Raw genomic sequence first — 14,385 nt, forward strand, 5'->3', positions numbered from 1 at the left:
ATCCACAAAAACACGGACAGCGGCAATGTGCGTTCCGCATTTTGCCGTCACTAAGAGAATATGCCTTTTCTTGTTCGCTATTGCGGACAAGAATAGGACATGTTCTATTTTTTTCGGGATCGGAATTGTGGACCCGGAAGTGCGGGTCCACAATTCCGGATCCGGGTCGCAGATCGTGCGGCCCCATAGAAATGAATGGGTCCGCAACTCCGTTCCGCAAAATGTGGAGCGGAATTGCGGATGTGTGAATGGAGCCGAAGTCTGAGGTACTCAAGCTGAGACTTTCCACCATGCCTTACACTGCAGCTCTGCTTGTTCAGATCCAAGAGCAACTAGACCATCAGTTAGAAAAGGGAGAAGAGATGGGGGGGCGCCGCAGAGAAGAGACAGGGGGCCGCAGAGAAGAGACAGGGGGGGGGGCGCCGCAGAGAAGAGACGGGGGGCCGCAGAGAAGAGACAGGGGGGGGGGGCGCCGCAGAGAAGAGACGGGGGGCCGCAGAGAAGAGACAGGGGGGGGGGGGCGCTGCAGAGAAGAGACGGCCCCCCTTGTACGGATCTAATGCTGATGGGCCAGACATTACCTATGTCAATGCTCCCCAACCGTAGGCTCTTCTGCCACTGCAAAGCTACAACTCCCAGCATGCTCTGACAACATGACTTCATCTCCGGGGTCTGTGATTGTGGACCCCAGTACAAACCAGTGCCATGACCGCTATGCCACCAGCCGCACTGCACCTGGTTATGCCCCCGTAAAAGACAATCTACATGATATGAAGTATATTACACGGTGCACACGTCTCCTGATCTTACGCCGACACGCTGCTGGGGCTTGTAGTTCTCCCAATCAGCACGTGAGCGGAAGATGAGAATCTTCCCAGGGACGACCCTTGACCTCCTGCATGCACACAGGGAGTCGTCAGGGTTTGTGCCCCCCTTCCCTGTGTGTGTGACCCCCTCCCATATCACACGGTGAGACCACGGGGTGACACGGAGGAGGCCGGACATGTTGGGGTGACTACATATACTTACTCGGTAGGGTGTTCTGGATCATAGAAATCCCCCATTATCAGCGGTGGAGCAAGGCATCCAGCCTGCGGAGCGGAGGGGGGCGACTTCCCAGAGACAGGGGGGCGAAGGCTTCAAACAGGGGCAGCGACCTGCACCCCTAGAGACCGGGGCCCCAGGGCTTCTGGAGGACGAGGCTTCCAATGCCAAATATTGGGGGGCTCAGGATAGTGGGAAGTAACTCCAGATATCGGGGTGCAGCAGAGAGAGGGTCCACAGGTATGGGGGTGGGCTGCAGACACTGGGGTGCAGCAGAGAGGGTCCACAGGTATGGGGGTGGGCTGCACAGAGTATTGGGGTGCCAGCTGATCTCGGGCCCCGTCCTCTTCTCAGGCCATGATGCCGCCGATCTCTGTCCATGCGCCGCACACGGCTCCCTCCTCAGCCGCCTCTCCCTCCGGCCTCTCACCCCCGTGCGTCCCCGGCTCTCGCCTGCAGGAAAGGCCGCGCACCGAGCACGCCGCGGGGATCAAGGCCGCAAACACAGCCGGGCGGGAGTCAAAAGTCCTAGACCGGAGGAGAGTGCAAGGTTTCCCGGCAAGATCGCAGCACTGCGGCCTCCGGCTGCTCGGCTCCTCCTCCCCTCCACAACACGGAGCGGAAATGGCGCAAACTCATCCACTTCCTCCAGTCACAACTGTAACATGGGCAGGGGGCGGAGAGGACACCCCCCGCGATGAGGAGGACAACACACGGCCTGGCACACAGGTGACACCGGCGCTCCGCTAGCACACGCATAGCGACCCACCGTGCACACTCCGGCACCGCACCGGGTACGAACAGAACTTCAGACAAACCACGCGGTTGTCAAGGTTTGGAACTGTTACCCATAGCAACCAATCAGATTCCATCTTACATATTCCCAGCGGCAGTTGGGGAATGTAAAAAGCTTTATGATTGGTTGCAATTTCTATAAACTTTATTTATGCAATCATATCTAAGAAACCCAAACGCCTGCACATAGCAACCAATCAGATGGCAGCTTACCTATTCCCAGCGTCAGCTGAGGAATGTAAAAAGCTTTATGATTGGTTGCCAACAATTCTTATTAACTTTATTTATACAATCGTAGCTAAGAAACCCAAACCGCCTGCACATAGCAACCAATCAGATGCCAGCTTACATATTCCCAGCGGCAGTTGGGGGAATGTAAAACACTTTATGATTGGTTGCAATTTCTATAAACTTTATTTAGACAATGGTAGCTAAGAAACCCAAACCGCCTGCACATAGCAACCAATCAGATGCCAGCTTACATATTCCCAGCCCCAGTTGAGGAATGTAAAAAGCTTTATGATTGGTTGCAAACAATTTCTATAAACTTTATTTATACAATCATATCTAAGAAACCCGAATGCCTGCACATAGCAACCAATCAGATGGCAGCTTGCATATTCCCAGCGTCAGTTGGGGAATGTAAAAAGCTTTATGACTGGTTGCAAACAATTTATATTAACTTTATTTATACAATCATGTCTAAGAATCCAAAACGCTTGCACATAGCAACCAATTGGATTCCAGCTTTCACGTTACCGATGTTGGTTATAAACGGTTATATGATTGGTTGCCATAAACTTTATTTACAGGAACGTGCAGTCCCTCAGGTCAGCCAATCAGATAATTGATTGAAGTCTGATCAGTTGCTATGGGCGACACATCCATGAGTCATGGATTCTATGACACATTTGACAGTTTTGGTTCTATGACAAAAGATGGTTCACGCTGCCCCCTGCTCCAGTAATATTAATCTCCCCATTACACAGACACTTTATCCCACATTGACCTGTGATATGGTGACACGATGTGTCTGTGCGGGGCCCCCCTAATCACAACAGGGGCCCCATGTCCCCCATTCCTCCTAACTGTGGGATGGTAGAGCGCATGAGCTGGCACTTTAGCGTCTGCAGGACCGGGGGAGATAGATGTGCCGAGTCTGGGGAAGAACCTTTAGAAATGTCTGAAGAAGTCGTTGTTTACCCCAAACGTATCACAAGGAGGCGACAGTGAATAACGCACTGTCACCCCAATATCCCTGATGATTGACCCCAATATCCTCAATGATTGACCCCAATATCCTCGATGATTGACCCCAATATCCTCGATGATTGACCCCAATATCCTCGATGATTGACCCCAATATCCCTGATGATCGATCCCAATATCCCTGATGATCGACCCCAATATCCCTGATGATCGACCCCAATATCCCTGATGATTGACCCCAATATCCTCAATGATTGACCCCAATATCCTCGATGATTGACCCCAATATCCTCGATGATTGACCCCAATATCCTCGATGATTGACCCCAATATCCTCGATGATTGACCCCAATATCCTCGATGATGGACCCCAATATCCCTGATGATCGATCCCAATATCCCTGATGATCGACCCCAATATCCCTGATGATCGACCCCAATATCCCTGATGATCGTCCCCAATATCCCTGATGATCGACCCCAATATCCCTGATGATCGACCCCAATATCCCTGATGATCCACCCCCAATATCCCTGATGATCCGACCCCAATATCCCTGACGATTGACCCCAATATCCCTGACGATTGACCCCAATATCCCTGACGATTGACCCCAATATCCCTGACGATTGACCCCAATATCCCTGACGATTGACCCCAATATCCCTGACGATTGACCCCAATATCCCTGACGATTGACCCCAATATCCCTGACGATTGACCCCAATATCCCTGACGATTGACCCCAATATCCCTGACGATTGACCCCAATATCCCTGACGATTGACCCCAATATCCCTGACGATTGACCCCAATATCCCTGACGATTGACCCCAATATCCCTGACGATTGACCCCAATATCCCTGACGATTGACCCCAATATCCCTGACGATTGACCCCAATATCCCTGACGATTGACCCCAATATCCCCTGACGATTGACCCCAATATCCCCTGACGATTGACCCCAATATCCCCTGATGATTGACCCCAATATCCCCTGATGATTGACCCCAATATCCCCTGATGATTGACCCCAATATCCCCTGATGATTGACCCCAATATCCCTGATGATTGACCCCAATATCCCTGATGATCCACCCCCGATATCCCTGATGATCCACCCCCGATATCCCTGATGATCCGACCCCGATATCCCTGATGATTGACCCCGATATCCCTGATGATTGATCCCGATATCCCTGATGATTGACCCCGATATCCCTGAGGATCCGACCCCAATATCCCTGATGATTGACCCCAATATCCCTGATGATTGACCCCAATATCCCTGATGATTGACCCCAATATCCCTGATGATTGACCCCAATATCCCTGATGATTGACCCCGATATTCCTGATGATTGACCCCGATATCCCTGATGATTGACCCCAATATCCCTGATGATTGACCCCAATATTCCTGATGATTGACCCCAATATTCCTGATGATTGACCCCAATATTCCTGATGATTGACCCTGATATCCCTGATGATTCACCCCCACATCTTATGATTCAACTCAGCATCTCTGATGTTTGTCATTTTTACAGCAGAAAATGGCGCTGATGTGGCTCCAGGTTGGACAATGCGGCAACCAGATCGGACAGGAATGGTGGCAGCTCCTCAGCAGCAATGTCGCCGACGCTGACCGGTGAGACGCCGCCATATTATGTGGGGTGTCTACAGTTTTAAATGTTTTTTGTAGATTTCTTCTGACAGATGTGACCCCCGCCCTAGTGATGTCTGCTGATTATGGGGAGGTGGGGGGTGCACAGAGTGAATATAAGTATGTAGACGCGCCGCGTTTCTTTCTCTCGCAGGTATCCATATTTCTCCCGCGATGGACTCATTAATGCTATCTGTGTGGACACAGAACCCAAGGTGATCCGGAAACTGCGCCAGCAAGTGAAGAAAGGGTAAGTCACGTCTGCAGCTACATCCCGGCAGAATTCACTGACCTCCAGTGCAGCATGTTCATTATCTGTGGATGAGCTGCGCTACTCTGGGGCTAATCCGTGTGCGGATCCGCTGGTCAGAAATCCAAGTTTCAGGTCTGGGTTTCTCCAGAATACCTTGGCGTGTGAACATGACCTTACTGTCCACCATGTTACGTCTCACCCAGTGAGGTGGAGCCAAGTCTCGGCTCCGGATGAGCACGGACAGGTGGTGCTGGTGCAGCAGGGCGGTAGGACAGAAATGCTGGTGACGATTTTATAATGGCTGATCAGATATCATCGCAGCAAGATCGGGGTCACCCCTATACCCCCCCTGCCCAGCAGCACTGGGGTCTGGTTATTTATCTCTGGTAGTCCTCCAGCCATGACTGATCCGTGTGTTTCCATTCAGATACTTCAGGGAGGCCAATATCATTGTGGGACAGCGAGGAAGAGGAAACAACTGGGCGTATGGTAAGGAGACCGCGTATGGTAAGGAGACCGCGGGCCAATATGGCAGCGCATCCCGACAAAATGGCCACAGCGAAAGGCAAATGCTCCTGATGTAGTCCGATGATAGACAATACAAGGACATGGGGCAGGACGGGTCCGTGAACCTCGGGGCGCCCATAGGCGTCTGACCCTGGTAGCGCTAATCTCATACTGTTGGTTCACAGGATATCGAGGGATATTGACCAGTGGAGAGCAGAGTCTGCTGGGCCGGACCATGGAGGCTTTCCGGAAGGAGGTGGAGCGGCGGGACTGTTACAGCGGCACGGTGATCCTGCACAGCCTGTGTGGTGGCACCGGCTCCGGTAAGGCAAGGGGGATCATGGCTGCTTATAGTTGGGGCTTATTCAGGTGGCCGTATGATGCTTTCCGCATCTGATCTGCAGTTTTGCGGATCAGATGCGGACCTATTCACTTCTATGGGGCCCAAAAGATGCGGACCGCAAAATAAGTAAAACATGTCCTATGCTTGTCATTGAAAATCGGGACGTGGCCCCATATAAGTCTATAGGTCCGCAAAAAAAAAATTCAGAATGCAATGCGTTTTTTGGTGGGTATTCTGAATTGTCCGCAAAAAAAAAACGGATCCCCATTTTTGCGGACAGCAAAAAACATACTGCCGTCTGAATGAGACCCCAGAATAGGTGCTGATAAGCTGCAATGAGGAATTTCTGTTCTGTGAACTAGTGAACAAGGTAACAGTGACCGTAGGGGCAGTGCAGGGGTCCACAGGAGCGATTCGCTATTTTTCCGGTTTTATTTAAATTATCATATAGATAAAAAGTTCTATACCTTTCTAACAGACTGCGGCTCAGATTTACCAATCTGTCTAGAAAGTGGTGCAATTTGGCACAACTAGGGTTTCTACAAATTTATTCTGAACTCGAATGAAAAGGAGGTGGGACTTAGTGGGAAGGGGCGGGAGTCTGGAAAAGGGGCGGAGCCCAAGATGGTAAATTTCTGCCTCAGAGTAAGCCAACCAATGGTTGGTATAGAGCTGGGTACTCACGTGGCGGACCACAGATGCCAGCTGTCCTGCCTCCTCAGCACGCAGCGTTCTGCTCCACCATCCCCCGCCATCGGTGGCTCAGCGCAGGCAGGGGGGTATTCAGATGTCTGGGTGACACTTAAAGGGCATTGTTCTGTCAGGGGGACACTTAGAGGGGGTATCGCATTGTGAGCCAAGTGAACACCCTCCGATGAGGGGGCGCTTACTGGACATTCTATTATACGGAGCCGCTAAAGGGCATGATTACTGACTAAGGGGCAAAAAGAGGCGGCACTACGGGCCATTCATTCTGTGAGTGGGAGACAAAGAGGATTAGGTGAGATTAGAGGCGTGGCTTATTGTAAAACTTTCTGCATCGCTCTACGCGCTGATGTTGCCCTCCTTGGATTTTTCCGCTCAGACTCTCTCCTGATGGCGGACCCAGGTATGTGGACCTTTTAGGCTCCGTTCACACATCCGCAATTCCATTCCGCATTTTGCGGAACGGAATTGCGGACCCATACATTTATATGGGGACGCACGACGTGCGGCCCCGATCCGGAATTGCGGACCCGCACTTCCGGGTCCGCAATTCCGATCCTGAAAAAAATAGAACATGTCCTATTCTTGTCCGCAATAGCGGACAAGAATAGGCATATTCTCTTAGTGCCGGCAATGTGCGGTCCGCAAAATGCAGAACGCACATTGCCACTGTCCGTGTTTTGCGGATCTGCAAAACCACACACGGATGTGTGAATGGGCCCTTACAGTAAGTACTTAAAGGATAACTGTCATATTTTTATAAAAAAATCCGTTTTAGCACATGTTACTGCAGCAGGATTATGCATAAGGCGATCTTTAGTTTCTTGACTTACCACTGTTTTCCTTGAGTTTTCCCCTTAGTTACGGCTGTTTTGAATCCTACATTATGAGAATCTTCTCAAGATAACTCCTCTGCCAGTTCTCTGAGGCCAAAACTGCATTCCCTCAGGTCACATATAAACTTGCTGTAGCCAGCAGCTCCCTGCCAGCCAATCAGATTGGATTACTGAGAGACACGCCTCCTCACTCTGAAGCCTACTGCAGGCATGCAGTGTGAAGGACCGCCCCTCTGTCTTCCTAGCCGGAGACAGATGAGCCCTAGCAGTGGAAAGGGACAGAGGACATTAATGAAAGCTGCTATTATAAGGTAATTACAGATCTTTTGGCAATCACTGACAGACTCACTCAGGTATACACTCCTAGCCCTAATAAACTAGCAAATAAATAAAAATATGACAGTTACCCTTTAAGTACCAGACAAAGGTACACAGCTAGTCCCGAGAAGTAGATACAATGTATCAGTCTGGACAATGCTCTGTGATGTAAACATCCTGGACTCCAGACTGATACATTGTAACAAAGTATCTGTTCAGTTCACACAACATTGTCTGCACTCGATAAAGCTACAGCAAACCCTCCGCTGAGAGCAGGACTAGCTATGTATGGAAACAAGAGTGCACTCATTTATCAACAGCAAGCAGAGATCTTGAAGATGGTAAAGAATTGAAACACAAACTATATTGGAAAGTTGTAGAATTTTTTTGGCGCTGTAAGTCGGTCCTGTCTGACAGATCGAGATTTAGCAGACGGAGGTTCTGGTAATTTTATCCCATTCCTTCCCTCCTCGCGGCTTGGACCGGTAATACACAGGGGTCTATGGCTCTGACCGTTATGAGAACAGCCCCTCGTACCACCCTGACATGCTCCATTATGTATTACCTGGCTGCTCCTTCTCATTCGTGTTCTTCAGGTATGGGCTCCCGGTTGTGTGAGGAGATCAGAGAAGAGTATCCCGCTGGGTATATACTGTCTGTGACTGCAGCCCCCCATCAGACGGGTGACTCCCCGCTCCAGCATTATAACTCGCTGCTCTGCCTGGCCTGGATGCAAAGGTAACATATTACAGCTAGTGAGAGCGAAGCAAAGGATAGGAAGCAGTGATGGGGTCCTTCCTGATGCGGCAGTCCTGGATTTAGGAACTGCAGGGGGTCATAGTCACAGCTGGATGGGGTATTTGCTTCTTTGGGTACTGCAGGGGGTCATTGTCATGGCTGGATGGGGTATTTGCTCCTTTGGGTACTGCAGGCGGTCATTGTCATGGCTGGATGGGGTATTTGCTCCTTTGGGTACTGCAGGCGGTCATTGTCATGGCTGGATGGGGTATTTGCTCCTTTGGGTACTGCAGGCGGTCATTGTCATGGCTGGATGGGGTATTTGCTCCTTTAGGTACTGCAGTGGGGTCAATGTCATGGCTCGATGGGGTATTTGCTCTTTCAGGTACTGCAGGGGGTCATTTTCACACCTGGGATGGGGTATTTGCTCTTTTGGGTACTGCAGTGGGGTCAATGTCATGGCTCGATGGGGTATTTGCTCTTTCAGGTACTGCAGGGGGTCATTTTCACACCTGGGATGGGGTATTTGCTCTTTTGGGTACTGCAGTGGGGTCATAGTCACAGCTGGATGGGGTATTTGCTCCTTTGGGTACTGCAGGGGGTCATAGTCACAGCTGGATGGGGTATTTGCTCCTTTGGGTACTGCAGGGGGTCATTGTCATGGCTGGATGGGGTATTTGCTCCTTTGGGTACTGCAGGCGGTCATTGTCATGGCTGGATGGGGTATTTGCTCTTTCAGGTATTGCAGGGGGTCATTTTCACACCTGGGATGGGGTATTTGCTCTTTTGGGTACTGCAGTGGGGTCAATGTCATGGCTCGATGGGGTATTTGCTCTTTCAGGTACTGCAGTGGGGTCATAGTCACAGCTGCAGTCTTTTATTCACCCGTTTAGGTAATATTACGTGGTCAGGTCAATTATTTCCATTTTTAGGCACCGCCATGGGGTCCTCGTCAGCGCCACAATAACATATTTCCCTTCCCAGGTTCTGTGATGGGGTCCTTCTCTTCCAGAATGATGAGGTGATGAAGAGAGCGGCCTCTTTAGTGGAGAAGAAGACATTCACTACATCGGGGCTTCAGCCTTCGGTCTCCCTCACCTCCATGAACGCACACATTGCTTCCTGTCTGGCGGGGCTCCTCTGTCCTGTGTATTCACTGAAGACCAGGAGGTGCGGTCTTCCGACCGGTCCGTTTAGCTCCTGAGGTCTGGGGTTTTCTAGTGTTTGGGGAGTTGCACTGACGTCTCGTTGTCTCCTCGTCAGTTCGGTGAGTGTCGGCCTGGAGCCCTGGGAGCTGATCCGCTGCCTGTGTCCAATGTCCTCCATGAAGTTCCTCCACACGTCTCAGGTCTGCAGGAGGTAAGGGCCGCCGCTGGTTTCCTGGATGTACTTACCTGAGCCTCGTCCCTGTGGTGCTGGACACGTCAGGCGACAATGGCAGCCACTGACCTCCACCACATCTATTAACTGGAGGGCCAGCTGATGGCAGCCGGACCCCTGGTGATCATTCAGTACTTCTCATTGTATCCACAGGGGAACGGCCTCGTGGGACAAAGTGACCAGTGCCGTGGTGCAGACCATCCCCCGAGCCGATCCGAACGGCCATCTTGTATCCTTTACTGGAGATCATTTGTAACTTTTTTCTGTCTGATTTCTTAAAAATGTTCCATCATTTTATTTGAAATATTCATATGTTTAATGGTGAGAACAGAAGACTTTCTGACTGCAGCTCTGTAGGTGACTGGAGCACAGCCCTATTTTACCAGAAGACTTTCTGAATGCAGCTCTGTAGGTGACTGGAGCACAGCACTATTTTACCAGAAGACTTTCTGAATGCAGCTCTGTAGGTGACTAGAGTAGAGCAGTATTTTGTGGTGATCACAGTATTAGGACCATGTACAAATAATCATCACTCTTGTTGTGTGGATTGTCTTATACTCCAGTAACATCCAGAGCTGCATTCTGCCTCCAGCTGCTGTGAAGCCGTGCACCCTGCATGTCCTGTTCTCCCACAATGCATCACTGCAGAGTCCGCTCTTCACAGCAGAATTACAGTATAGGCCGAGTATCTGTTCTCGATTATATCTGTTTCTGGGAAAGTTGGGTAATGACTTCCATCAGGGGGTTGTCACCCGGGTTTCCCGCGCTCCTGCAGCAGTCCGTCTTGTTATGGTCGTTAACGTTCCCCTCCCCCGCTCCAGCATCACAGCCTGTCCGCCCTGGCGGTGGCTCGTAACTCTCAGGACTACTCCTTCCTGCTGTCCCGGGACTCGGTGCTGACGAAGCTGCGGCAGGCGTACCGCTGCGTGTCCTGGAACCCCTCCGCCATCCACTGCTGGACAGGTCAGAGCGCGCTCAGCGCCCTCACAATGCGCCGCTTGCCTCTCACTGTGTCCGCTGCGTTTCGCTCACCTCTCACTTATTGCCACTTTCCGCAGACCCCGAGAATATTCTGGACCCCTCGTGTTACAGCCATTCCCTGACCGTCTGCGCCAATCACTCCAGCGCAGCGGACCTGATGAGCAGCGTCGTGTCCAAGGCTCGGACCATGTACGACGCGGGCGCCTATCTGCACTGGTACCGGCGCTACGGCTGCGAGGACGACCATTTCCAGATGTCCTTTGATATCCTGAACTCAGTGGTGGATGAATACAGGGGTCTGGGGGTCCCATGATCAGCGGGAACCCGCAGATAATTAGTGAGACGGAGCAGCCATGACTATGACACGTATGTGACCTCATCACACGCCTGACGCCGGATGTCAGCGCGCCAGTAAATAGGAGTCTCCCTCCATTTCTTAGTTATATCCGTTACTGGGAAAGCTGGGTGACATCCAGTATGGCCGGCCATAGACTGGAGCTCGTGATCGGCGGGGGTCCCAGTGGACTTTAACCCCTTAAAGACCTCCTCACTCCGTTCACATAGCCACATGAGGGCTTCTGTTTTTAAGGGATAAGTTGTATTTTTGTATGGCAACATTTAATTTACCATGTTTGGTATCGGAAAACGGGAAAAAATGTTGTGGGGAGAAATTGAAAAAAAAAAAAAAAAAACACAATTCCAACAAGGTTTTTTGGATATTGATATTACAGCGACATGACGTCCTTATTCTTTGGGTCAGTACGATTATGGCAATACCAGATTTTAGCTTTTTTTTACTACTTTTAGAAAAATAAAAACTTTGAAAAAAACTTCTAACAGCCATAACTTTTTTTTTTTTATGTTTTGGTCTACAGAGCCGTATGAGGGTTTGTTTTTTGCGGGACAAACTAGTTTTTATTGGTACCATTTTTTGATCACTGTTCAGTTTTTTTGGGGGATGGGGGGGACAAAGTGACCAAAATGGTGAATCGCCTGTTTCCATTGTTTATTCCGTTACGGCATTCATCGCACAGGAAAATAAATCTATATTTTTTATTTATTATACTTATATATCGCTGACACATTCCTCAGCGCTTTACAGACATTAGCGGCGCGCTGTCCCCCAGTGGGGCTCACAATCTAAGTTCCCTATCAGTCTGTGGGAGGAAACCAGAGAACCCGGAGGAAAACCACGCAAACACGGCAAGAACATACAAACTTCATGCAGATGTTGCCCTTGGTCGGATTTGGACCTAGGACCCCAGCGCTGCAAGGAACCAGTGCTAATAACCACTGAGCCACCGCTAACCACTGAGCCACCGCTAACCACTGAGCCACCGCTAACCACTGAGCCACCGCTAACCACTGAGCCACCGCTAACCACTGAGCCACTGTGCTTAACTTAATAGTTCAGACATTTTTGGATGCACTGATACCGGTTATGTTTATTTTTTTATTATTCATTTTTATATGTAAAATTGAGTTTTTATGGGTTTTTTATTTATTTGTTACTTAAAGGGCTTCTGCACCCCACTAAACTCTTTTTTTTTTTGTGTACTTCTAATCCCTATCCTGCGATATATCTATACATTATGTTATTAATAATTTTCGTTCTGTAGATATGTCAAAAAACGTACTTTTATAATATGCTAATTACCTGTCTACCAGCAAGTAGGGCGTCTACTTGCTGGTAGCAGTCGCAGAAAACCGCCCCCTCCTCCTGTTGATAGACAGGGCCAGCCGCGATCTCCTCCTCCGGCCAGCCCTGTCACCTGTCTTTCGGTGACGTCATCGGCGCAGGCGCACTGAGGGAGTGCTGAGGAGGCGAGCCTCCTTCTCTCAGAGCGCCTGCGCCGAATCAAGACAGGCGCACGATTTTTGAAATGCTGACAGGGCTGGCCGGAGGAGGAGATCGCGGCTGGCCCTGTCTATCAACAGGAGGAGGGGGCGGTTTTCTGCGACTGCTACCAGCAAGTAGACGCCCTACTTGCTGGTAGACAGGTAATTAGCATATTATAAAAGTACGTTTTTTGACATATCTACAGAACGAAAATTATTAATAACATAATGTATAGATATATCGCAGGATAGGGATTATAAGTACACCAAAAAAAAATATGGAGTTGTTATTCTCCATATTGCTTCCTTTAGTGGCTGGATTCATTTTTCTATCACATTATACAATGCTTGTTTCCATGGTTACGACCACCCTGCAATCCATCAGTGGAGGTCGTGCTTGCACAATATAGGAAAAAGCACCAGTCTATGGTCCCGGCCATCAGAGAGGCTGAAGCTTTTTCCTATATTGTGCAAGCACGACCACTACTGATGGATTGCAGGGTGGTCGTAACTATGGAAACAAGCAGTGTATAATGTGATGGAAAAATGAATGCGCCCCCTGCTGGACACAGATGCAAATCATCACATTAAAACTGTCTCCTGTATAAATATATCAATAAAAATAAATGACATCGGTGCAAAAGTTTAATCCTTTAGGGGCCGGTGTTTCTAACCGTGAAAACCATTAGGTTTCTTTTGCTCATACTTTTTATGATCGTTTTAAGCGTAAGGCCGCATTCAGGCGACTGTGTGACGGCCGCGCTGGTTGCAAACCTCTGATACGCAAACCACGGAAACCAGCCATGTGCACCCTGTATTGCAGTCTGGACCCAATGGTTCCGCGATCTGCAAGGTGCGGCCAAAGATAGGACATGTCCAGGCACAGACCTGGAACCCACGGAAGGGTTCGCACACTGCATCAAACGGTCATGTGAATGCGGCCTAACCACGTATCTGTACTCCGACTGGTATAAAGGATGGGCGAAAGTATGTTCCCTAAGGCCTCGTTCACATTTCCATGTCCGTTTGACATTCATGGGAAAATCAGTCCATGAGGAATCTGTGTTTGATCCGCGTGTCCGTTTTTTGCCCTTCGCGTGTCATCCATTTTCCACGGACGCTGCACTGCTGACAATTGATTTGCAGGAGCACCTCCCATCAGTGGGCAGTGAAAAACGGACCTTAAGGCCTCTTGCACACGAACGTATATTATTTCCGTGTCCGTTCCTTTTTTTTTGCAGACCTTAAACGGAACCATTCATTTCAATGGGTCCGCAAAAAAACGGAAGGTACTCTGTGTGCATTCAGTTTCCGTATTTCTGTTCCGCCAAAAGATAGTTCCGTATTACGGACAAGCATAGTACTGTTCTTAGGGCCAGCTGTTCCGTTCTGCAAAATACGGAATGCACACTGATGTCATCCGTATTTTTTCTGCAGATTGCAAAATACATAGGGTCGTGTGCATGAGGCCTAAGGCCTCATGCACACGACCGTATTTTTTCACGGTCCGCAAAACGGGGTTCCGTTGGTCCGTGATCCATGACCGTTTTTTCGTCCGTGGGTCTTCCTTGATTTTTGGAGGATCCACGGACATGAAAAAAAAGTCGTTTTGGTGTCCGCCTGGCCGTGCGGAGCCAAACGGATCCATCCTGACTTACAATGCAAGTCAATGGGGACGGATTCGTTTGACGTTGACACAATATGGTGCAACTGCAAACGGATCCGTCCCCCATTGACTTTCAATGTAAAGTCAGGAGTTAATATAC

General features: G+C 49.7%; 2 protein-coding genes across 13 annotated transcripts in view; one reads left to right on the forward strand and one right to left on the reverse strand.

Moving 5' to 3' along the window:
- The window catches only part of SETD2 (SET domain containing 2, histone lysine methyltransferase), a 57,616-nt gene extending 56,461 nt beyond the window's left edge, over window positions 1–1,155 (reverse strand). For 7 of the 8 annotated variants that reach the window (XR_005778906.1, XM_040431468.1, XM_040431469.1 and 4 more), the window contains exon 1: window positions 1,030–1,155. Coding sequence is in view for 7 of the 8 variants with exons in the window: in XM_040431468.1 (XP_040287402.1) it covers window positions 1,030–1,064 (35 nt within the window). In the remaining variant the exon portion in view is untranslated. The remainder of the gene's footprint in view (window positions 1–1,029) is intronic. The other variant, XM_040431470.1, reaches the window with a different exon arrangement.
- Window positions 1,142–11,603, forward strand: LOC121000812 (tubulin delta chain-like). Of its 5 annotated transcripts, none has more exons than XM_040431473.1 (12): window positions 1,142–1,284; window positions 1,334–1,773; window positions 4,604–4,704; window positions 4,874–4,969; window positions 5,400–5,461; window positions 5,665–5,802; window positions 8,278–8,419; window positions 9,404–9,589; window positions 9,683–9,778; window positions 9,953–10,028; window positions 10,621–10,762; window positions 10,858–11,603. In XM_040431473.1, exons 2-12 carry the CDS (start codon window positions 1,402–1,404, stop codon window positions 11,091–11,093), a joined length of 1,647 nt encoding a protein of 548 aa, XP_040287407.1. In that variant the 5' UTR covers window positions 1,142–1,284; window positions 1,334–1,401; the 3' UTR covers window positions 11,094–11,603. The 5 variants fall into 5 exon arrangements, with proteins under 5 accessions (XP_040287407.1, XP_040287406.1, XP_040287408.1 ...); XM_040431472.1 differs by having other exon boundaries at window positions 1,250–1,333; window positions 1,371–1,773; XM_040431474.1 differs by lacking the exon at window positions 1,142–1,284 and having other exon boundaries at window positions 1,374–1,773; window positions 4,607–4,704.
- The last annotated feature ends 2,782 nt before the right edge of the window (window positions 11,604–14,385 follow it).

The sequence above is a fragment of the Bufo bufo genome, chromosome 5, assembly GCF_905171765.1.
Source record: "Bufo bufo chromosome 5, aBufBuf1.1, whole genome shotgun sequence".
Classification (NCBI taxonomy): Eukaryota; Metazoa; Chordata; class Amphibia; order Anura; family Bufonidae; genus Bufo; species Bufo bufo.